General features: G+C 36.8%; 1 protein-coding gene across 7 annotated transcripts in view; it reads right to left on the bottom strand.

The window, feature by feature from the left end:
* Positions 1-23,676, bottom strand: part of LOC145670308 (nucleoporin p58/p45-like) — a 102,585-nt gene extending 78,909 nt beyond the window's left edge. For 6 of the 7 annotated variants that reach the window (XR_014128255.1, XM_081738786.1, XM_081738785.1 and 3 more), the window contains exons 1-3: positions 23,492-23,675; positions 12,643-12,875; positions 3,959-4,054 (exon numbers count right to left, since the gene is read on the bottom strand). Coding sequence is in view for 6 of the 7 variants with exons in the window: in XM_081738786.1 (XP_081594912.1) it covers positions 3,959-4,054; positions 12,643-12,875; positions 23,492-23,586 (424 nt within the window). In the remaining variant the exon portion in view is untranslated. Of the gene's footprint in view, positions 1-3,958; positions 4,055-12,642; positions 12,876-23,491 lie in introns of all 7 variants that reach the window. The other variant, XM_081738782.1, reaches the window with a different exon arrangement.
* Positions 23,677-26,252: the final 2,576 nt, after the last annotated feature.

Consider the following 26,252-nt stretch of genomic DNA (forward strand, 5'->3'; position numbering starts at 1 on the left):
CTATCTGACCAAAGCATTGTTTTTATTAAGTAAAAATAATAAAAACAGTGCTTTGGTCAGATAGTAAATTTCTATCGTATACAGAAGTTGTTTCCGATCTATGGTGACGAAATGAAACACCCTGTGCAGCACCACCAAGCGGGAAGAGAAGGAAATTACCAGTCGTGTGGGCATTTTGGACCATTGACTGTGTGTGACAGATGTGGTGAGTGCATATCTGGACGAATGCCGCCGTAGGAAATTGAAAAACTTCTACTTTTCCAGGATAAGGATATTTCAGGGTAATTTCAATTTCCAGGATTTTCCAGGGGCGTGGGAACTCTGCACTAACGATATCTTTAAATATCTCGGAATTCCGAATACACTCGAACATAAACAAGTAAAAAGAAAGAAAGCAAGAAAGAAAGAAAGCAAGAAAGAAAGAAAGAAAAGAAAGAAAAAAGAAAGTCAGTAAGTAAGTCAGTCAGTCAGTCAGTCAGTCAGTCACTCACTCACTCACTTGTTTCACCACTCCTGCGATTGGTAGAAACACCGACGGAAAGCCTTTTGGTATCTTCCGAAGTTCAGCTGTCATGTTAATTTTGACCTCCTCTACGTTAGCGAAACGGAAATGATCCGTTTTGAGCTTTGGGAAGACCCAATTACCCGATGGTGCTGAACTGCTTTTAAGGCTATCAAAGTCTCTCAAGCAGATTTTCCGCATTTTCACATGAACCTGACGCTTGCGCGTTGCTCGATCTGTGATATTGCACCAACTAATAACCACATACTCCTTCGTTCAGCTACATTACTCGTACACTGCATGTTATGACGTCTTAATACTTGTCAAATTCATAATTAAATAACCTAAGAACTGCACTGTACAAGATTCATCGTGATTGTATCACAAATGTCAAAACTAGAACATTCCGAGAACTCCTTGACTGTCCCTTGCATATCATAAATTGGTCAACTCTGATTATCTACAACGAATAAACCTAACTTATTGTCTTATGTAGCACGATTTTTTAAATTTATTTACTTAATATGTTCTTTTAAAGATTGAAGTTTCAGTACATTTCGGTATTCCTAAAGCTTCTTTATAAAAATTAAAAAAAAAAAAACTCTTTTGAGCCTATTCCTTCCTTCTTTTTGAATCCGTCTGTATTCTGTGAAGTGGTCTTCATATATTCTATGGGCAGCTAAAAAAAATCCCTGACTTTGCTGTGAAATATAGCAATTTCCGACTTTTGAAGTATTTAGAAACATTTCCCCGAGTCATTTTAATTTTCCTGACTCTGTAAGTCAGTGTGAACCCTGAAATTGTAAATTTCTAATCATAGTATTTTTTTGTGGTGTCCCTGAAGAGAAGTCTCTTGATACTGGTGTCATATCATAGATTTTTATGTGGGGAAACAACGAGTTGGTATGAAATTTTTGTCTGCACACAGTAAAAAGGCGTAGGTATTTGTAGGCACTCAAAGGATGTATGTGGGGACAATGCACATGTAGATAATACTGTTCGGAAGTGGATGAGTGAAATCATGGGGAGATAGATCAATGGATGATTTGCCAAGGACTGGACGTCCAAGTTGTGGCATCCCCTGAAACATTGCCCCTGTTGAGAATCTGATGATACAAGGCAGATGGCAAACATCTGCAACCTAAGAGTGCACTCGCACAGTGCCGGGGAACCGACTGAACTGAGACAGGAAAGTTCACATTGTGTCCCTAGACAGCTGGATTAAGTGAAGATGACGTCTCGTACGGAAACTGTCAATGGATTGCTAACAGGATACAATGCTGCTAATGGACAACTGACTCCGTGATCACTATGGATGGAACATTTATTCCCCTGTTCAATCCTGTAGTACAACGGCAGTCAAAACAGTGGAAACATTTTCATTCTCACCCAAAAGCATTTTAAGGATTTAGATTTATGGGCTTTCGGCATCTATGACCATTTAGCCCGTCACATATAAGGGATGACGTCCCTTGGCGAGCACACTATCCGCGGAAAGGGAAGGAAGGAAGCGGTCTGAAACCTATAAATTGGGTACCACCCCGGCATTTGCCTGGTATGAATGAGGAAAACCCAGGAACACGTCATTTAGAACGGCTGGCCTGAAAAAGCTTTTTACACTTTTTCGACCGAATGCCCCCACTAGGAATCGAACACGGGACCGTTCGCACCGATGGCTAGAGCATTAGCGACTACGCTACGCGGGGCCACTCTCACCCAAAAGATTTCACATGGTTTCCTCAAATAAGAAAGTTCTCTATGGCAAATTCTAGAATAAAAGGGAGTAATTCCAGCTGCCCTGTACCAAAAGGAGACACAATCACTGGGCAATACTATGTGCACTTTTGAAGAGATCGTTTCCTGAACTGCAAGAAAATTGATCAGAGTTTGCAAGTTCAGGATTTCTCCTGCACTGGAACAATGCATCGGCACACAAAGCTGGCATTTTGCAGCACATACAGATCTCTCCTACATGCACCCTATTCCCCAGATCTTGCTCTCAGTAACTTTTGGCTGTTTCTCAAGCTCAAGGATTGATTGCGGGACATTTATTTTTCATTCAGAACTTCGCTCGGGGGTGATAGTATATTCAATATTTCAAACACACTCCAAAATAATTTCGCAGGTCCTGTTGGAAGGTGGATACACAGATTGCAATGGTATGTGAAGATGGACAGTGATTATGTTGAACACTGACGGAAAGTGATGGTCTCACTCACATATACATACTTGTACATGATCAGAGTTATATGTAAACGATTAAATTCTTTTGGTATGCACCTATTTACAAGGTTTCAAACAAGGTTACGTACAAACTTTGAGAGGCAATTCCTTACACTGTACTGGGAATTTAGAATTAGGCACCTTAAGCTCAGTGAAGTAAAGGTACGGAGACAGAAAATTTTCCAAAATCTGTACATGGCCATTTAATTGGATTTCACTGTACACCACAATTTAATGCATGGTGGACTAAACAGCAGACCCTCTTTCTCTAACGAACCCCATTTCCATCTGCAGTACTTGGATGGTACATCAGTATCTGGGGACTGGCTGGCCTGAAAAAGCCACGTTGACACAGGGGTCACGTCAGGGGTGCCACGTTGACACACTCAGCGATGCATGTACTTTGCATCACTATACTGGTCCGACATAGTGTGATTTGGTACCACTGGATCGTGCCTAGTACTTACTAACAAGAAATTGATCAGTTACAGTTACACTACAGAGGGGTGGAGCCTTTGTGGACCCACTTCCGCAGATCCTGAATAGCGACTTTTGCGACAGAACAATACGCGACAACATGTGGCACCAACGTCTCACAATTCCTGGAAGAACACGCGATGTGTCATGATTTCCTTGGCTCACGCGCTTACTAATATCTTCGTTTACTGAACAAGGCTTGCCTATGATTGCACAACGACAACGACTAACACCCAGAAACTCCTGTGGCTGCAGCAGATGAATAACGACTGGACTACTCGCATGGCTTGCTATATCCCAAAGTCTGAAACTTTCGCCAGTTATTAATACCTCTGACACTTCATGCAATAGACCCTTCTTCTCCTAGGCTTAAGAAGCGCAGTAAAATTACACAAAGCGGTAAATATTGCCTTACTATGCTCCGCCAATCTGCAAGTGCTGTAGAATCCTCAGCTGCACGTTGCACCGTCCAATCGTCAGGGAAGGTCTTTCCTTCCAAGAAGTGACTGAAATGCTGGAAGAGGTAATAGTCGGTTGGAAAGACGTCAGGATAATTCGGTGATTACGGAAGGGTTTCATACTACAAATCATGGAGTACCAACTGAAGCAAATGACAAAGTTCAAAGAAATATTTAATGCATTGGAAGGATGTTGCATTTCTTGTCTTTTTAAGACTGTAACAATTCCCTCTTCATATAAGGTACAATATTTGAGTAACACTACTTATATAACTAGAAAGTTGTCAAACATCCATACCTAATCCTAAAGAGCCAGTAGTCGACGGCGCAAGGTTACCAAACGTTGGTGCGGCAGATGAAGTTGTAGTAATTCCGAATCCACCAGTACCGGTACCTTAAAGGAAAGCCAGAAGGGAAAAAGTAACATTATTTTTACGAACATTAATATTTATGGTAAAACAGAACAGGAACAATGTATACAACAAAACTTGAAAATCTTATGAGAATCTAATCATTTTACATGCCACCAATCTCTGCTAATATGATTTTGGTGAACACTGTAAATTATTACTTTAAAGAACCCTACCGGCGTGCATTTAACTTTTTTTTTAAAGCTGCCTGGTGTTTACTATCATATATTCCTACCTACCATCAGGAAATCTGTTTATGTATTTTAAAAACCTAATATCAGACAATGTTATATGAACTCCGACTGTATGTACATTTTTCTAATCTAGTCGAACGAATAGAAATTTATAGATTACACTAGCCAACAAAATTTCACTTTTTTTCTGTAACTGGGATGAAAGCAGCTAATATTTATGTTTTCGGGTATGCTGATAACGAAAATGTTAATGAAAATGCAAGATTAGCTCTCGTTTTGAAGTTACGATAACTTTACGTTATTACTTATATAAGCTTATGCATGTATTTTCCTTGTTATTATCCCTCGGAGAAAGGTCACTGAAAGCGCAACCGCTTTGCCTGGCGTATGTAGATTTTTGCTGGCGATTCCTGATTAGTGTCCAGCAGTAATCGGCTAACATTGATGCACTCCGCTTTCCCTGGTACCTCATTTCCACGTCCGAAATTTGCTGATGGAAGAGTTCCTCGTGCTCTTCGCTTACAGCACCATACTCGTTAGGAAGTCCTTCTGGGAATCTAAGAAATGTAACTTCGAGGACACATTGCACCCCAGTCTACCGCAGCAGTGCAGAAGATCTGCCACCAGATCCTTAGTTTCCTGCCCTCTTATTTCCTAGAAAGTTTGTTGACATTTAAACAAAAGGCAGGTGGGACAGGAATAGGCAGTCTGTCTGCGTGAGGCACTGGTAGCATGGCCGACGGTATGTTAGCATATATGAAGAAAGATTTCTCTTCTTGTGAATACCATGTTAATGGAGTTGTCATACAAAAGTAACAATCATTCACATGGTTTGGTGATTCTCGCCAGATCATGGGAATAGCAAAGCCCATGGAAGATCCTTTACGATTCAAGCACGAATGAAGACTCGAGACACAAAATTGCAACATACCTGAGGAGCCCAGAGCTTGTCGTGGTCCCTGATTTCACAGCCAAAGTACGGTCCGTACGCGTTCCTAATATATGACGTTATTAGTCTCCTTTGCGATCTCAATGTAGCCTGTCTGCTCTGTAGCAAAAATTGTCACCACTCTGTTTACATATTTGCGAGGCATAATGAATCACAGCAATTAGTGACCACACACACTAACTATACTTCAGTAATACCTTTTTCCAGAACACGAACGGAACACGAGCGGAAATTTGTAACAAACTGAAACTACGCTTAAAGGAAACATGCTCCGCTCCTCCGTTCTTCTTCCCCTCCCCTAGTTACTATGAGCCCAGGCTAAAAATAGCAACAAAATACACATAGCTATTGTTGCCTGTAGGGAACTTAGTCAGTCTGCCTACCATCATCGAGATTTCGAAGCCTAATGGAAAGGGATTGACAATGAATGCTAATAAAATATAATACTTATCATTAAATGCACCCCCCCCCCTTTAACTTGGAAACGAGAGCTAATTCGACTTTTTCATTGTCGTTTTCGTTATCAGCGTGGTCGATATAGTTAACAAATATCTATTTCATTCCAGTTACATTTTCACTGTTGGCTAGGGTTATTTTCGAACTCTAGAGTTTGTAATTATCAGATTACAATATTAACAGACGAAATTCGTATTCACGAATAAATTCAATATCGACTAAAAGCAATCGTGTTATTTACTTCAAAATCTCTTATCGTCGCGAATTCTGTCGAGGAATTTGAAGCTTAAAATATATATAAAACGATAATCATGCCTGTTGTTCTGTATGGTTGCGAAACATGGTCGCTTACTCTGACGGAAGAACGTAGACTGAAAGTATCTGAGAACAAGATCCTGAGACGAATACTTGGACCCAAGAGAAACAGCAATGGGAATGGCAGAAACTTCATGACGAGGAACTACATAATTTATACTGTTTACCAGCCATTGTTAGCGTCATCAAATCTAGGAGGCTCAAATGGGTGGGTCATGTAGCCAGGATGGAAGAAAATAGGAACACTTTCACAGTCTTAACTGGAAGACCAATCGGAAAACTACCATTAGGAAGACCTAGGCGCAGATGAGAGGACAATATTAAGATGAATTTCTCAGAAATAGGAATACAAAGTAGAAACTGGATCCAGTTGACTAAGGATAGAAGTCAGTGGAGAGCTTTTGTGAACGCGGCATTGAACCTCCGGGTTCCATAGGACGTAGAGTGAGTGAGTTAGCGTATGTAATTCCCATCAAAATTATTCTACCTGGTTGACTATACGCCGAAAAATAAATTTTGATTTTATATAGTACTGATAAATAATGTCGAAATACAACTGATAATGCTATAGAGTGTTGACAAGTAACATTACAAACCTCCGGAAGGTGTCAAAAAGAAAGGTAAACACTTTCTACTAAACAGTAGATGAAAAAAAAAACAAAAAAAAACTTGAGTTTCTTATGTGTTATACTAAACGGAAGGAAAATGTGTTCTAACTTTGTTGAGGAACCAGAAACATATCAAAATTTTGTTGGCATCTTTAGAAAACTGTAACTTAAACCTGAATGACTGTAATTTAAAATACAGGAGATCTTAAATTGTAGGGCGAACTGTTGGTCAGGAGAAAAGTTCAAAACTGCTAGCTACTAGAATTTATTTATGTACACTCATGTCCAAAATGATTGTCCCATATCTATAACTGTCTTCTTGTAAGGATATAATTTTATAATGATTTTCCAGGGTACGTTTAATACTGATACTATGTGTATAATCGGGAAATGTGTATTTATGATGAATTTCATAGGAAAATAATTATAAATACGAAAATTAGAATGAGTACAACAAAATGTTGCTAAATTTACAAGAAAGTCTTATTTTCGTTTTATTGTTCTTATTTACTGCTCTTTTGACATGGAATTTGCCACATACATGTCTTTGCCGATTATACACATACTAACATTATAAGAAATACCGGACGAATTCGTTATCAAATTTTATTCCTACAACAACAAATTTATAGACATGCGACAATAATTTTGGACATGAGTGTACATTAATTCCCAGAGGAAACATTTGACACCTTAAAGTAGTAAAATCTTAAGTTACTATTCCATTTTTAATTCTCGGAGATATGTTTCATATCACCCTGTCTAAACAAAAAGGACGCTCACATGCCGGCTGATCTTGAACGATCAGACCAATCGTGTTGTGCAGTTAACATCACAAAAAGGCATAAATAGTTCGCACCCTATTGCTGTAGTACGTGCACATGAGTCAATGAAATATAAAATAGCATCAGATAGGATTTAAGAGAAAATCACGAGCGTTTAACCACACACTATGGATCCAAATTCACTAATACACGAAGTGATAGTTAGTTTCATCTTTTATGCCATAGAAAGCACCAATCGCATTTGTTTATTTCGCAATAAACGATAATCCAATTCACAGTGGATTTTGTTCACAGCTGGTTTCTCTGCCAATCTGCTGGTGTTGATATCGATAACGACTGTGCGAGATAGCAAATACAGACCACTAGACCACTGGCAATTTAAATTTTAGGATTTCAAAGGGCTTGTGACACATTCATAAGGTGTCTGGGCCACAACAACCGATTTTGATTAAACTTGGTAGACTAATAGGACACCTTGCAAAATTAATGTAATTAGCAGGAATTTGTCGAAAAAGCTGTAGTTTCTGAGATACAGTCGATTCATTAAAGATGACATTTGTCGTGATATCTCGAGAACGGCTCCACCGAGATCAAGCAAACTTTGCAAGCCATAGTAGATACATGATAGCTTTAAAACGAAATTAAAACGAACTGTCTACACTACAATTGTGCGCATGCGCATATCTCGAAAAACGTGAAGACTGCGATATATTTTTTCTGTTGCTTAGTTTGAACTTGTCATAAATTTATTTGTGCATTATTTTTAGTGTACTTGGCTCAGGCAATTTAATTCATTTTTATTTTAAAAAGGCTGCTATTTTTAAACAAACAGCGTATCTTATCGTTGTACTTCCTCACAACGGATGTATATCTGCGACGAGCAGACGAAGCAGCCAATGGCCTTAGCAATCAATGACAGCCAATCACAATCGTACTTGCGCTTACGCCACTTTAGTAGGTGGGACTCACGTGAGCAGCGAGAACAAGGAGAAAACGTGAGAAGCAGCCATCATTAGGCGCCAAGGAAACTAATATGACAAGACTCACCTTCTCATCGCTGCTAAAACAACGCACATAAAATGGAATATTGATTGCATCCGTTTGTAATTTTAAAATGTAGAAACATCAACATTTTTCGTTGTCATAATATTACCTTTTACTTGTAAAGACATGTAAGTATAACGTGATTATTAAATATAAACTCCGATTTGTGTGTATCATTGACGTTTTTCAGGCCCAAGAAGTGCTGCCTCATGTTCTTCACTTTGTTGTGGATGGTACGAATATATATTAACGCTAGCAAATTATTGTTGTAAGTTGTTTTTCCGATTTAACGATACTGAAATTTTGTCCTATTCGTAAGTTTAAGATTGTTATTTGAATTTTTGCCTATGTGTAGTTAGCGGTGAAAGAAGCTATTGCTTTGTGATAACTTGTTTCAGTGTTAACGTTCGGATGAGAAATTCGATTATTGACTATCCACTGTAATGTTTGCTCTACTTGGATTACCATCCAATGAAGTAAACATCACAAGCTACATGACGAGTATAACATAATGCAATTAAAAAACTAGACTCAAAGGTGAGCGTTTTCAAGCAATTGAGGTGAGAAGATGTTAGGGTGGTATGTCCCCGGATACCCGCCTCTAGTTACGCACTCTGTCTGGCTTCTCAGTCATACATTTCCATTACACCTGTGTAGAAGTCATATAGTTAACGTTAATAGTCGCCATATTCAGGTCGTAGTGATATCAAGTACTGTAAGTCATCAATGTTGCACAACAGTAACACAGAACTAAGAGAGCGTAAGGATAAACTATGAGGCCTATAGTCGCGATGTATTGAAACTAGTAGGCACAAAAACAGGTTTTCCGGTTTTCGGTTTTTTAGAAAAACCGAAACCGGGTTTTGAAAAGTTTCAAAAACCCGATTTTTCACCGGACCCGGTTTCGGTTTTCTTCAAACCCGGTTCCGTTTTTTTTCTCTTCAAAATTGGTTCTATTTCTGACCAGAATAGTATCCGTTGTTCCCCGGAAATCGAATCCGTTTACACAGAAATAGTTTTGTTTTCGAAAAGTTTTAACAGAAATCAGTTTTGGTGAGAAACCGAACCGGTTCTTGGAGAAAACCGAACCGGTCTTGGAGAAAACGAACCCGGTTTCGGTGGAAAAACGAACCGGTTTGGAGGAAATGAAACCGGTTTCGGTGAAAAGCGGGCCGGTTTTTGGAGAGAACCTAAACGTCGGTTTTTCGGATTTCGGTTTTACTCGAAACCGGTTTCCGGTTTTGACCATGCCTAATTGGAACCAGGCTATACTTTTTGTGACGAGACTGTTTCACGCGACGAGATGAGACAATCAAAAAATGTCTCGTCTCATGGCCACACTTTAACTATATTAGGTAACCCTATGGCCTATGATTTTGCAAGTTTCTTTGAAGCATATATGCCTGCATCACACTGACATGTTTCAATAGACCGCGACAATAGTCCTGATAGTTTATCCTTAAGCTCTCTTAATACTGTGTTACTGTTGTACAACATTGATGACTTACAGTACTTGATATCACTACGACCCGAATATGGCGACTATTAACGTTAACTATATGACTTCTACACAGGTGTAATGGAAATGTATGACTGAGAAGCCAGACAGAGTGCGTAACTAGAGGCGGGTGTCCGAGGACAGATCACCCCAACATCTTCTAATCTTAATTGCTTGGAAACGCTCACCTTTGAGTCTAGTTTTTTTTTTTTTTTTTTTTTTTTTTTTTTGCATTATATTATACTCGTCAAACTAAGCAAGAGAAAAATATATCGCAGTCTTCACGTTTTCGAGATATGCACACACGCACAATTATTTGTGCATTCTGCGCAGGTGTAGACAATTCGTTTTAATTTCATTTTAAAGCTATCATGTATATACTATGGCTTGCACAGTTAGCTTGATCTCGGTGGAGCCGTTCTCGAGATATCACGACAAATGTCATCTTTAATGAATCGACTGTATCTCAGAAACTACAGCTTTTTCGACAAATTCCTGCTAATTACATTAGTTTTGCAAGGTGTCCTATTAGTCTACCAAGTTTCATCAAAAGCGGTTGTTGTTGCCCAGACACCTTATAGATTTGTCACAGGCTTTTTAAAGCAGTGTGAACAAATGGAGCAGGACAGCTTTCCTTCCTACATGCTAATGTGAAGATTTTGTCACCGCGTTAGGACAGTAATTGTGCAAAAACTGCTCTTATTAAGTCGACAGAAATTGTACATGGCAACAAGTTAAGATAATCTACTGCAGGCAGTATTATTAACTTGGTCATATATACAGGGTGTTAAGAAAGAACACCATAGCACCGATGGAAGAAATTATAGATCAACATGGGTGCACCAATGTGTCAATTTGGATTTATAACCAGTTTAAAATAGGTAGGAATTTTATAAAGAGGATCAAAACTCAAGGACGAAATTTTGGATGAAGGCTGGGTAAAAGAGCATAATATTTATTTCGTGCCTAGATTCCATTAAATGTAGCCGTGGATATGGAATGTGTGTCAATTTTCATTTCCTGGTCTATCGGTTTTTCTTTGTAGAAGACATTCCTTTGTTACATTTTCTCCCTGGCGCCGTCCTCTGTTCCACAACCAATGGTATATTAATAGAATCTACGCTTGAAATAAACTATGTTATTTTACCCGACCTTCATCCGACATTTCGTTCTCGAGTTGTGAGTGATCTTTCATTTTATCGTTCCGACTAATTTTCGGCAAGCTCCGAAATGACGCACTTGTGCACCCATGTTGGTCTACAATATTTTTCATTCCTGTAAGCTTTCATTTCCCAAAGATATTTGTTATTGTTTCCGAACACATACATTTCGACATATTTATCGCACTTGTTTCTTTCTCGTGCAGAAGTGTTGCATCTAAATCAGGTAAATTTCTTTGACTAGGAAAATGACATGAAATTAGCTTCTTAAGGATTCTCTTCAAAGGAACTTTTTGCAGTGTCTTATTCACCTATTTACAGCTCATTTTACATAATTTACATTCTGGAGACGCACACCACGTAAACGTTTCTTGAATTCGGGAAAACATATTATAAACACTAGGTCCCAAGCTGTGAGAGTAAGAATGATGTGGAAGTAATTCCCAACGTAAATCACTTGAAACATTCTTTATTTGGCACGATGTATGGGGTCTTGATTCTCTTGTTTCAATGAATGTCTCGGATGCAGCTTTCCTGGATTTAAGTGCTTATCGAACCCGACAAATGTTGGATTAGTACTAGTAAATCGCATTCATTGTGCTTCCCTTTGGGAGGTCATCTACTAAGACTGTCTCCTCCAGAAAATTACAGAAAACAATAATCATCCTGCTCACAGAAGAAACTGTGCGAACTTTTTAAAGGATTGAGAGGAGACTTCTGGTCAGTGCCATTCCTTAGACCGACTTTCTTTCTTGAAGTGTGCGATTCAGGTTTCCTCTGTTATTAATCTATGCACACATTGCTCGCCATAAAGCTGCGAAAGGTATTGAAGTTGACGATAAGTTTCCACTGTTCAGCAGCGTTTGTTCTACTTACAATGGTCAAAGTAACCAGCGAGACGAAACCATGCTCACGCCTAAACGATTTTCCAGGATCTCAAACTTGCCGTGTATCAGAGCCATATACATTTGAACTAATGCCACGGAAAGTCACACGTCTGCTGTTATTAACCGCTCCCTCTACAGCAGTAATGGGAGGTTTGATGTTCTTTTTCAGTATTAAGCTAGGAACCTACTGCTTGAAGTTGGATCCGAACCTCTAAGTTCCTATGCAAGTTAGTATTCATCGGAGACTAAGCTGAGACCACAGCATACACACATCCTAGCCACGAGAGAGTACCATTCCCGGTAGATTCGCGTTCTTCCTTAAATTACACGTCTAATTCTCAAATAGTCACTAATAATAAATAACGAAGAAGCATTACGTACTCCTAAGACCACAACTTTGTAACGAAAAATTCAAGTGAGCGCATAAAAACCTCCAAGAAGCGTAAATTTAATTAAGGATATTTTACTACAAATGAGAGCTACACAATACTCAATGGAGTAGAAAACGAAAGGAGACAAAAAGAATCACAGCAAGTTGATGTTACGTAACCTCGGACTGAATTCGTGATACAATACAAGTAACTTGTGATATGTGTTCATCATCACAAGTTACAGTGGATCCGTAATATTTCGAGAATTTGCAAATATTAGAAAGTAAAATGAGTTCTTGATTTACCTAAAGAAAATCCTGTATTCTGAGTCGTGGTAGGAGCCGCAATATTAAAACTGCCTGCGCTAGTTGTAGTGGGAGCACCAAACGACAATCCAGTAGTGCCAAATGTACTTGCACCAGCTGCAGTTCCAGTTCCAAATCCTATTCCTGTGGAAGTTGTAGTAGGAGCTCCAAAGTTTAATCCAGGCGTCTGCGTTGATGAGCCTATATTAAATCCCGTTGATGTAGTAGGTGGTCTGTAGAAAAATACATACATTTACATTACATCTAGGGATAGCAGATTATCATTATCATTTATATGTAAGTAATAAGTTTAACTACAACTGTGACTTCTTCCTAATTATGGGGATAAGTCCTAATTTCTAAAAACACTAATATTCAGTAAGTCTTAGTAATACGACTATAACACGACAACAAAACTAAGCCAATGTGTACTTGGCATAGTAAGTTACTACAGTGAAAACTGTGTATGTTGGTCATCAACACTTCTATTGAAAAGTGGTCAACTTAGAACATATGGATCTCTTAATACAATAATTACTTACTACTTGCGTACATCAGTTTGTATCTTATACAAATAATTTACATATATTAGAGCTCCCTTATGGTTATATGGTTAGCATACACATCTTAAGCTCAGGAAACCCAGGTTCAATTCCCGGTGAAAGTTCATGTGACTGATTCCATGTCAAGCTGTAGATCAATGATTCTTATAGCCTCGATGCTGATCTAGACTAAGCTGTGAACCAATCAACCAAATCAATAATAAAATTTATTTTTCCAAAGAAAGAAATTACACGTAATAAATGCTAACTTACACGTAGTAAGTAATGCATGTCTTATGGGATAATGCAAGGTTCACAACAATGTGGGCAAGTTAACAGGTTTTACAGCGTTTTGTTTCATCCACGTTAGTTTAGTGAAACCTCTAAATAATGAACACCAGTGTAACGTGATTATATGTCCGTAAAGTAAAGACGTTTGTTACAAAAATTTGTTACTCACAACTCATATGTTAACTGTATACAATATACTGTAAATACATTAGTTATAAATATAGGCTACTCTCGAAATATTATATTCAGTGTTTACATTATTAGGAAGATGATGAGGAAACCCTTCTCTGAAAAGAAACAAAACTATTATTGGGGGACGTATTTATACGGACGTGCAACAGAACATATAGTGCTTCTGTGAATTTTCTTCTCAAGTTAAAGTCCCTTAATTCTCTTCCTGACTGTATCGAAATACTGAAAATGTACCGAGAAATAACCAATCATGACGGTTTATGTATTCTTTGGAATAAAGTTTCCAATAGCTTTCTGCCGTGTAAGCCTGTGGACACTACTATCTGATTGAAGTTTGCTGTATCAGTTAAGATTTGTTCTACAAACTGCAGGAAGTTTTCTACGCTAAATACATCTGAATTAAGAACAGTTCCTAGCCGTTACTAACACGTTGGAGTAAAAAAGAAGAATCCGTAAAAGAGGAGAGCTTTTTATTCCGCATAGTAACACATATTTTTGCCGGAACAAAAAAATTGCCCAAATCATGGAGGGCAAATGTATCACTTTTTTTATTTAACGAATTTTGAATAAAGCTACTTATCATTATAGATAAACAGAGGATTGTTTCTGAAGAAGGTAGAGAGTTTTCTATTTCACGAACTTAATCTTTGTACAATTCAACTCCTCATTCTTTGTCAACAGCAGCAAAACTCACGCATTTATATATATATAGGTAAAAGTACATAAAAGAAAATCCCGGGTAATTAACTAATATATTCCATTAAAAAACATATAACTGATTACTCTTTGATATTTTATTTCGTGTATTTTGTTAATAATCTCTTTTTTTTTTCTAGCTTCAATTTTCGAAGCCCCAAGCTACTTTCCCTTTCTTTCCTTTTAAGCTAGAGGAGAACCATTCCACCGCTATTCTTTGTTTCTTCTTGATTTTAAAAAACTTTAATGAAACCAGACAGTTGTGGCCGTTAGCAAACGCTTCTAATATATAAGGGCGAGATAGATCGCTGAAGGGGAGTAATTTCTCCCTTGCCATCTTATGAGGCATGTGATGTTGGTTCGATCCAAGAGGGAGCTGAATCTTTCTGAATTATTCTCTTCTCGGTCGAAGTGGCAATCGAGAATTAAACGGTGCAACAAGAGAGATGTGTCCGGGCAAATGGAAATATAGTTGCCAGTTTCCCGAATTCGTGTATCTCAGAAGCGTTTGCACATTCTGCCTCTTTATGAAGGAGAGAGACTGAGTATTGAGGTGGTCTTTGTCATTCTAGGTTTAGATGACTGAATTTTGTACCGTACAGCACGAGCGCTTTGCGAAGAGGGATACGAATGTAGTCGCTGAACAAATTTTTCTCTTTGTATAAGAATCATGTCTCGCTGAAGAGGGTTCGACCCAATTGACGCTTTATAGAGGAAGGTGGATAGAACTGTGGATGGATGATTGTCCCTGATATCCCGTTTTCTTGATACGTTAATGGTTCTTTCCCCTTGACTTTTAATGAATCAAGATTTATAGCAGTACTAATTCTGAGTATATTTCTTTACAAAATCTTCCTGAACTCGATTCTGTATTGTATTAACGCTATTTTGGCTTGAATTTGACAACAACATATTATTTAAGGATGTTGAAATATATATAAATAGATAATTTGGGGCTCATAATTTTATTGTTTCTTCATAATGCAAACATAAGTGTTGTATTTGTTGAACGGTGGAATGTGCTATAGCTTATGAATTTTAATCAAAGACCAGTCAGAAGTGCTAGACATGTGTAACAGTGATTAAGTAAAAAAAAAAAGATCATAAGTCCGTTCCCAACAAGCAGGAACACTCAAGAATGAACGATATCATCGATATAAATCAGCAACCATTATCATACTATTTATAAAACGTTAAATAACAGGTATCAAAACTTGCATTCATTTACGTCATTGGGTCATTGTCGTCCTATCAAACTTATATGAGGATAATTCAACTGAAGTTAACATTTGATTCAAATTCCAATAGATATGTCAGAAGTACTCCAATTAACAATCCAAACTGTGCGAAATTGACTTGTACCATAGTAACTTAGTCATTATTCAATAATCTAAATCATCACCAATTATTATAGAGAAAAACATTTACCCTAATACATAGTATGTGCATATCAGCTTCAAACTTCTTTTAAACATTACAATAGGTATTCTTTTCTTCAGTTTAATGACAGAACTGACTAATATTGACAGTAACGTTATTTCGCCTCGCATAATGTAATATAATATTGGTTACTTCCTGATATATCTCGTATTAAAGTGGTAGATTTACAGATGATTACGTAATGAAATCCTTCTGGATTCCGGAATTACTGTTTAATGATACACAAGAGTTTAGTTCAAGCCTCTCGACAGAAACTTAGTATCTTATAATAAATAGAGGTGAAACGCTAATTAGATATTTCAAACAACACTTTTGTGTTGAAAAGAACGAATTCAAAAAACATAATTACGTTGTAATCCTAAAATGTATGATTATTAAACAAGCAACTATATCCTTTGAAAAGTAAGACTGTATTCCGAAAAAAAGGATAACATTTTAGAAATAAATTCGAAGATTACATCATCAAAGAAACACGAATCACATTATCTAACAGAACAAAATTAACATAATGATAAGCTTAAACTATATATACTAAATTAACTAACAGATAGTTAACGGTCATGATCCGTTAACATTACAGTCCATAAAAAGTAATGGTCGACCAAATGAACTTCAGTTATTAGATATGCGGTCAGCAAACAAGCTTCCAGAATCTTTTTGGAAATAAAATACCAAGCTTTAATTTCAAAGGAAACACAAAACAGTTCAAAATATTACTAAGTTATAATGTTTCATTATATAAATAAGTGGTAAACACAAACTATGAAATGAATACATTTATATTTGAAACTATCGAAGACAAAGCGCGAGCTGAACATTATTCTCAAGGTGGATGAATAATTTCACCCATATACGAACTCAGTCATATCACTCATTCCACTCACTCACTCACTCTCTCTCTCTCTCTCTCTCTTTCAGTCGCTCACTATTCATTCACACACTCACTTTCTCTCAAACACACACACACAAAAAACTCTCTCTCTCTACTCTATAATATGGGCAACTTTTGCTTGCTTGTAAACTTTATTTCAAAATGTCTACACATTGTATGAAAATATTTGCAAACCTACGTCTGGAAAAGAGAGATGTTTCATAAACTGTATTAACTCAAATAATAGTGCTGTTTTTGTTAGGTTTCATAACAATTCGACGACAATTTTACAAGGAAAACTTATCCCTAAGAGGAATGAAAATTTTATTCTCCAAAGTATACCAAACCCCTTCTCCCGTTAATTCGCACACCGGTCGAAGATAATGTGTCGAACATTAGGGATCTTTCAGTTCTGTGATAAACGAATCGAAGGTTCCCTTCCTATTAAAATCTCCCGCAACCAAACGCAAAGTATATGAAGTTAGTGACAATACCCTCCTTATACGCTGAAATACAAGTTTCTTGAATAGATACGTGATTTTGCATTTTGTAATATAAACACTGGATTAAATTAGAGACAAAAGCAATGACATATCCAGGAGTAACTAGTGAGGATACTTCACCATTTATTAATAAATCAATAATAGCTAATCATAGTATCTCATTATTACTAGATGTTGGAGTTTAGATTAAAGACTGTTTTTTACTTTATAAATACATGCGTTTCACTAGGAAACGTAACTGCAGTATTTACTATAACCTATAATCTACACTTTATATAAGACAGTAGACGGGATTCACTCATCATCGCCAAGACCATACTACCACACTATACATTGTTCAGCGTAAGCTCTAAACTCCGATAAACAAAATATTTGTATCCTTCCGCTTGTCACAAATACGATTGGCTAGTGATGTATCACTCCCACTTCCCACGGGGAAGAGCAAATTATACACGTGCATTTTGACAATACTGTCTAGTGCTGTCCAGATACTTACAGCAACAGCAGAAAAGAAAGAAAATAAACTCGACAGATAAAAAAAAAAGTATTTGAATTTCGCTCGTAAACAATTGTTGCTTAGTGAGTAAAGGTTTGCCTTGTTGGTGTTTCACCACAACACTCGCGGAACCGGGATTCAGGCCAGCCATCTTTCAGACTTTAAAAGCAGAACACCCGTCCACAGTTGAGTTGGTGCCATAATTACTGCGCATGCTTAGTGTTTATTTCTATTGTTTCATTAGCAACACTCGATTGCAGTATTATTAGATAATCCGTATTATATTTTTGTCATTTATAATAATATAGCACTTTTATATGAAGCTTCATAGTAAAAGTAATAATGCAATCACATGAACTATTTTGCGGAGAAGTTCAAGCGTCGGTAGAACAACAGCAAATCAACGAAATTTAGTTTCACGTGGCTTTGTTTATCGCAGTTTAGAGCTCAGGTCGAACAATGTATAGAAACGTAAAGTTTGGACAATATGCAAGTTTCGACATGGAAGCTAGGAATGTACCAATTCACTTTTTCATCGATACTGATACTTTTGGACACATTTCTTATGTTATCAGGAATTTTCAGAATAATGAAATTATCAACATTGTAATAGGATATATTATACGTATATAAGGCCAACATCTGACATACAAAGACAAAATGCAGAATTTCATATTAGGTTCCACGCAAAAAATATATTTCCTCTAAATTTAATCCAGCTCACCTAAAATGAACTAAAAGCATCAGATACTTATATAGTGTAAACTTACTTCTAAGAGTCAGTGATTGATATTTAGAATGGTAATGTACTTTGATAGTTACACTGCATTTACTAGTCTTTATTACATACATATAATGCAAATGGATACTACCGTTACAAATTTTCACTGTTTACAAAATTATGCATGCTGAACCAGGTGCTGTTGTGTATACCATATAAAAAAAAAAAAAAAAAAAGATTATTATTTAAGGGAAGTCGAAAACGACAAAACTATTTATTAACTTTAGAACTAATTGTTTTTAACCAGTAAGTAAGAGAAAACAATGACAAAGTGAGCGCCTTGTAGGTTTCTTCCATATCATTTTCTTCTGAACCGAAACCTCTGTCTCGTTTGGGATTCGAATTACAAGTTTGCTATCCTGACTATGGGCGCCCGAAGGGAGATATAGCAAACCATGTATATTGAATACCAGACGTAATATGGCAACCACGGAATGTCTGCCCCCAGAAAATTTTCTTCGGGTGCCCATGATCCTGACTGAGGACCTTTGGCTTTTCTTCACCACTATTTTGGCATCGAGAGACTAAAAATATCAGTTAAGTATGAGCAGTGCAAACCAGGGTGGGTTGGTTTAAACCAGCTGGGTTTTCATAAAAACCAAATGCTTTAAACCAAAAACAAAAATGTTCGTAAAAGTGTAAGGGTTCGTAAAATCTTGATGAACACAAATTTATGGGTTATCACGTTTCACTCCCGTATATTATTCGTATTATATTCAGACCTAAATTCCCCATTCAGTACTCAAAGAGATTATGCTACAAAAGCCACTTTTGTTCTTTTTATAAGTTTATGAATGTTTCTTTTGTGTGTTTTTTTTTATATATATAGTTATTATTGTTATGCAACTGCAATCAAAGAAAAATTCTAAATAGCTATTCTTTCGTTTTGATAATGTTTACTGTTGGTAAAATACATCGAAGTGCCGTAATTTTTTGTTGGGGGGGGGGGGGGGGGCAATACGACAAGCACTTAATCAGAAGTATCTTTGGAATCTATTTATGTATAAATGGGTCAGAACCAAAGTGGACTCAAATAATTCGTATCTTTATTCACTTTTCTTACTGATATGCAAATTAAGTAGTTGTATTTCTTTAACTTGGACTAATAAGAGTCGTAGTAAACTAACCTGGACTAAATTAGTTATTCTGTACTCTACAGTATTTTGAAACTTTCCATATGTAATTCTGTATAATGGTTTCACTTGTGCAACTGTTTATCTTTTTGTCCTTCTGAAATGACTCTTGACGATTATATTAACAAGTATGTAAAAATCAGTACAACGTATTTTTATCAGGAGTCCTTCGTGAGTGAATCGGCAGACGTACAGGTATCGCCGGTTAATCCCAGTTTCGAGTTCAGATGGAGAACAATTTTTCTCGGATGTAAGCCGAGAAGCGGTTTGGATTTCGCTTTAAGCTTATGTAACCCTTTCCAGCATAACCCGGTTGTTGTATAATAACACCACGGAGAAACAAACTTATTTCTGTCCATATGTGATATAAACACGTAGAGCAAAATATTTAAACCAAAAAACCTGGTTTTTTGGTTTTTTCAATAAAAACCATGGTTTTTGCCAACCCTGGTGCAAACAAAGGCGTACACATGCATAAAGAAATTAATAATAATTTAGATCAATTCTAAGTCTAAAAGAAACCGATGAAATATAAGTGTCCCTGTTAATATTAAACAAATTGAAAATAGTTCGGTAAATATCTCGGTGTCCATTTACCGATACCGATATATCGGTACATCCTTAATGGAAGATGAGATAAAAAGTATTTTTTGAAATATGCATCATAAGTAAAGGGAGAGGGGTAAATTTTCTGCCAAGTGTGTTTTAGTGCTATCGGAAATTTCATTATTACGGGACATTTCTATAATACTCAAGCTCTTAACCTAGAAATAAGGAAATAGGTGTTTCAGTTTTCAAAATTCCACTCTTGATGAAGAAAAAGAATATGAAGAAAAAAAATGTAATTTCTATAATAGCCATATTCCCACTCTTTTATGAAGAAAACACCAATTGTGAGGACTGCTTTATAGTTGGAAGTACGAAATTCGGATCTAAACTCTTCATTAACAAGAAAAAGGAATGTGCTTTAGGAGAATTTTCGAGAATTCTGCTTCTAAAGGGGGAAAATGAGCCCATTTTTCTCTTTTTCTATTAACAAATGTTCAATGTGTGCATTAACTTAATTTGGAGTTGTGAAATCGGCATGTTTACCACTTAAGTAAATATGCGTTCTGAATTGACCCTAAGAGAGATTATTTTCATAATATTCAAATCATGGATCACTTGTTCAGAAAGTGCTGAATGTGAGAAGCTGCGTAAGTTGGAGTCTGAAATTCGGTATAAAAACTCTTACTTACAAATAACGGAATACATGTTTCAGCGGTTTCGATTATTTCGTCCCTCAAAGGAGGAAATTTCTACAATATTTACTTTCGATTTTATATTTATTACATATTCTTTCGTTACGAAGAAGAAGCACTTCTATTATATTGGTAACATTTATTTTCTTACATAATAATTTCCCTTGCGTGATTTAATGTACTATATTACATAGCTGTGATATATTTGTTCTTTTCTTACATTCATACTTGCGTATTATTTGTAGCAGAACACACATCCTTTATATATAAACGTAACCAAGAAAGTTCTGTCGCTTTCTCACTCACCCCGTTTGAACATCGATATGTCATTTATTCTGTACAATTACAATTTTAATATGTAGATATTCAATAAAATTAAAACTTAATGTCCAATCCAAGCTAATTTTGGAAGCTACGAAGGCAGTCGATAAATTTAACCAATTTTGATCAATATATTTAAGCAACCTTGGTTTCTTTATAAAACAAAAGGCATTGAGGCAAGCAGAAATATGCAATTTGGTGTCATTTCATATGTTTAGCCTTAACATCCTTAGGTAATACAGAGGTTATCAAGAAGACCTTCGCTTAAAGTGACACCCGAACCGCTACTAACGTCACCATGAAGTTGAGAAGATTTAAAACATTTTTCGTTCTTTTTAGGTTTATTTATTTATTTTTAAAGAAAGAAGCTGGCTTAAACCAGCCACCCCTACTACAAACGACCTAACAATGTTATTCATCTTTAAAACACCAACCTATGATAAACGGTCACTAAATGCTCGTTTCGCATCTATTAACGGCACAGGAGAACTGGGTTCAGGACTCAAGAGGATGTTCATCCATATGGAGCAGGGATGTTGGTGATGGTGTTTTAAATGCGTGTATGAAGCCAAGTAAAAAACACGAGCACTAGCTACATACATTGTGTTAGATGGTGAGTACCATCTATCTGGATAGTAATAAACCACATTTTTTCCCCTTATTTCTTCATGGACAAATCACTCGTAAGTTTGATGCTTACGTAAATAACTTTTATTTTGAGTGAACATTTTTCTGCTTGCAATCTCGACTCCCCGAATAATCACTTCCGGAAACACTACTTTATGGAGGATTGCACCGTACATGGTTTTCAGTTTTCTTGTTTTGTATCTTCACTATTGCTTACCTTACAGGTATGTAGAATGCATAAACTAGCTTCTTATGCAATACTCTTTCGTTGTGCTGTAACATATTCGCCTACAATAAATCTCTCAATATTCAGGGAATCCTACCACAAATCGTTACCACTTATGTTTATGAATATTGTATTTCATGTGAAATTAAATTCTGCCAGCAGCGTAATTATTTCTTCCAAAAGAAACTGTTGAAAGAACTAATTTATAGGAGCAAATCATTTCATTAAAGTAATAAGAACTAAATAATCAGAAAGAAAAGCAACTCGCAATCCTAATCCCCAAATCAGAGGACAATAAAAAATGACAACACAACCTGTGTTACACGTCTACCTCCGCTCACTCATGCCCTACACTTTCCAGTGCATCACAACGCAAATCTAACAATACACCAACAATTGGTAGCAATTACCAGAACGCACCCAAAATCGGGTTGTTTAGATGTGGGGACAAAGCAACTGAAGAAACAAAAGTTGTACAGGAGAAATGAGTCGATGTCACATAGAGTAGCTAATTGATTCATATGTAATTTGAGAGGTCAATGGAATAATTCAGATGTTCGGTTGAAGAGTAGAATATCGTACACAATTTTTTAAAGTCACTATCCGATCTACTGGAAATTCAGGGTAAACCTAACTCGAAAACAATACAAAATTAGCGTACTTTTAACATTTTTCCATAAAAGTGGACCCCAACCTCAAAACTAAACATATGCTCCACAATCTATCATTGTGGTGGGAGTAAACGGGAAGGTTCTAGAGCACAGATCCCCTCATATAGGTTAGAAGCTAGGTTGGTTCCTTTCTGTATCAAAGGTTAATATTCAACTCATATAGTATTGCCGAGCGAGCGTTAGCGGGTGAGGCTCTACTGTCTTAGTTACACCTAAATGGGAAGGCGGACTGTGTTCTAGAACTTTGCCGGAGTAAACACTAGAACCAGAAATCTTAAAGTAAATTGAATAATTCCTAAAAAAAAATCCGTTGGTTACGTCGATCCCCTAGATTGTTCAGACGCGCAGTTGTCACATTTCGAATATAATTGCTATCAAAACCATTTTCATATTAATTACTATCATATGCATATTAAAGAACACGAAGTATGTTTAGTACAAGGGGTCCAGAAGCACGTAAAAAAAACTCAAAATTTACAGGAGAAATGAATGATGCAAGTACTTAGACGTAACCAAATCCAACCTAACATATACTAACGTAAGCTAACCTGAACTAACCTAATATTAGTATAAATAAACGTAATTCTATCATTTTTTGGAAAATTATGCGGGACCCCTACACTAATATAACAAACTAAACTAACCTAACCGAATGTGAATAGCAATTACAAAAATTGTAACATTTCTAAGAGAAAAGAGCTGAATCCCTTCTGCTAAACATAGGCCAAGAACAGTACCAATGAATTGGGTTATAACGAAATCCTTATTAGTTCTACAAAGCTTACACTTATAATTATATTACGAAATATATTAATTACTTATTCGCTCCGAATGAAAATCCTGTATTTCCTAGAGGATTACCACCAGCTGGTGGTCCCGGTGTAGCTCCAAATGTAAAACCTCCAGATGCCATTTTAAGGAAAAAAAGCTGAAATCAGGAAGTATGCATCAATCACACGGTAACTCAGTTAAGCGCCATTCAACAACATAAAGAAGAAAAAGTACACGATTGGTGATCAGTGCACAATAACACACCATACTTCCTTCTGCCTCTCGGAAAAGTGAGTGTAAAACACCAAGAAAAAAAAATTATGAACGGCTACCAAATTCTTTCGTGTCGATACAATATGAGTACAACTACAGTCTAAATTAGGAACAAGTTCTCCAAGAAATTAGAAACTTTCCGGAAGAATTTTAGTTCTCCAAAAGGGACTAATTTCCCAGTAGAGACTAAATTTCAGACCTCCCAAAAGTTCGCTTACTGCAAAACAACACAAAAACTGGTACAAACAAAGCTATAAACATATTTTCCATTTTTAGTTGGTTTCGTGTGTCACCAAGAGCGACCACCTAGAATTTTACGAAGAACTGTACGGAATTACCACTAATAACATGAATTATTTCAAAGGCAGGAGTGGTGCAGAATTACTTTAGGAACGTTTCTGTTATGGGTATAAACAAAGTGTTCGGGCATAGCCATAAAAAAAACGACAGATAAAAAAAACAACCTGTACCATGTGATTGACAAATGCAAGAAGTGTTACAGAATCAGGGCATGATTAAGCCGAAGAACTCATGTAGTATAGTAGGGGCACGTCAGCGACTTAAGGTACGAAATTAAGAAAAGATAATGGGAACACACTTTATTCCTCATCTTACTAGATGCCTTCCTGTAGGACAGCTAATTTAGTACAGTTTTACTATACGAATCCACATATTGTAAAATGTACGGAGAAATTTGGGGAAGTCTTTAATTTTCCAATTTTATGTCGAGAGCAGAACCCAACGAACCCCTGCGGGTTTTCTATCCCGTTCCTACTCCTACTGGAACTTAGGTAATTTGACATAGTAATTTTGTCACCAAAATATTATAATGTAGGAAATTTTGTCATGGTAATTTTTACACGTTTGTTGAACTAAGTAGACATAACAAAGTAAACGACTAAAACAGCTAATCTTTTCTTAATCAAACTTGGAAAACAATGAAGTTGGTGTTCGGCTCTGGAACAAAGTTTCCGATACTCGACTCAAGAACAAACAGTAATAAAAGAACAAATTTTCAGCTTCAGCAAATGTTAAAAGCACAGGCAAAATGGGCCGCTACGGGATTTATTTATCACTATTTACAAATATTAAGTTTTAAGGATTTCAGAACAGAAAATAGAAAAAAATAACTTGTTATGATGCAATAAGTGTTTTACATGTTGATTTTCTACTATTCATAACATGATAGGAAACAACAAGCAATTTTTTTCAAACATTTAGTTCCAGTGTTAAACGTTATGCACAAAGACTGGAGCCGATTCTGCAAAATCTGAAACAATCTTCTAGTTTTCTTTTTTGCTGGTTGACCCACAGCATCTTCATGTAGCAGAGTTGAAACCGTTTCAACTTGTTGAATTAAGTACTATCAAAATAGTCCAGAAGTTCCAGCTCTTCCTCCGAAGCCTCTTGTATACCTGATGCATGTGTGCTATGGGAAGAAATGCCAATCCGTTCATTCTCTCGCAAAATAGACGAAAATTTTCATTGTTCTTGTACCGTACTGTGAATCCCATCTCTTGGGCCTTTTTGCACGTTGAGTCAGGTGAAGAAAGGCCAAGGCCTACACGAGTTGAGTTTCTGATTGTTGATAGAGGCTTCCGTGTTTGTTTGGCACTTCTGGAAGAAATGAGTCTCGTACTTGAAATGCCTAGATTCCTCAATAAGCAGCCACAGTTTACAACAGCGGATGCTAACGAGGCACGTCTTGTGACGAAAGTTCGATGGGTCGTCGAAGCCGTTAATGGACAGTTGAAAAACTGGCGCACATTGGATAAAGTAGTACCCAATATGCAAATATCTTATATTGGTGACTATTTGCTCTTCTCAATGCTTTCTATCCTACAAGGATTCACAACACCGAAGATGACGAAATAATCGCTCAGCGGATTGAAAAACCTTTAGTTAAAAAACCTAATTACTTAAAACAGATAGTCGACGAACAAGGCTGGGCGCGAAAAAAGGCAATTTGGGCTAAGTTAACCGATACAGATCTTCAAGATTTTCCACGGCTAACTTGGGATGAGCTACGGCAATTAACTCTTGGCATATATCAACTTAAACAAAGCCAATCTTACACTCACGAGCACTTAAGTGACGAAGGTATGTACTCTCTGTACATACATCATGACGATGCTTCTGTTCTCCGAGTTCAGTTACGATCACGACACATGAGATTTAAAACCTATAATATTTGGATTAGAACAGAGCAAAGCAACATCGCACACATACAGTGGTACTGTCAATGTAAAGTAGGCACACGGGTCGTCGGATGTTGTGCGCATGTTGCTTCCGTACTATGGTTTCTGGCTTACTGGCGCCACAATTCCACCGCAGTTAAAAAGCAAGTCTAGAATATACTCATACACTACAAGATGCCGCCGCTGCAGAATGGTCCAGTGGCGATTCGGATGACGACAGCCAGCACGATGCCTAATCTGCAAACTAGCTACAAGTGTCTCCAGCTGTCTGATTGTTATCTATGCTTGATTATTTCCGATGTAATATATTGATCTCATAGTCGCAGTAGACTTCATT

Source organism: Thermobia domestica, chromosome 14 (genome assembly GCF_964235325.1).
Source record: "Thermobia domestica chromosome 14, izTheDome1.hap1.1, whole genome shotgun sequence".
Classification (NCBI taxonomy): Eukaryota; Metazoa; Arthropoda; class Insecta; order Zygentoma; family Lepismatidae; genus Thermobia; species Thermobia domestica.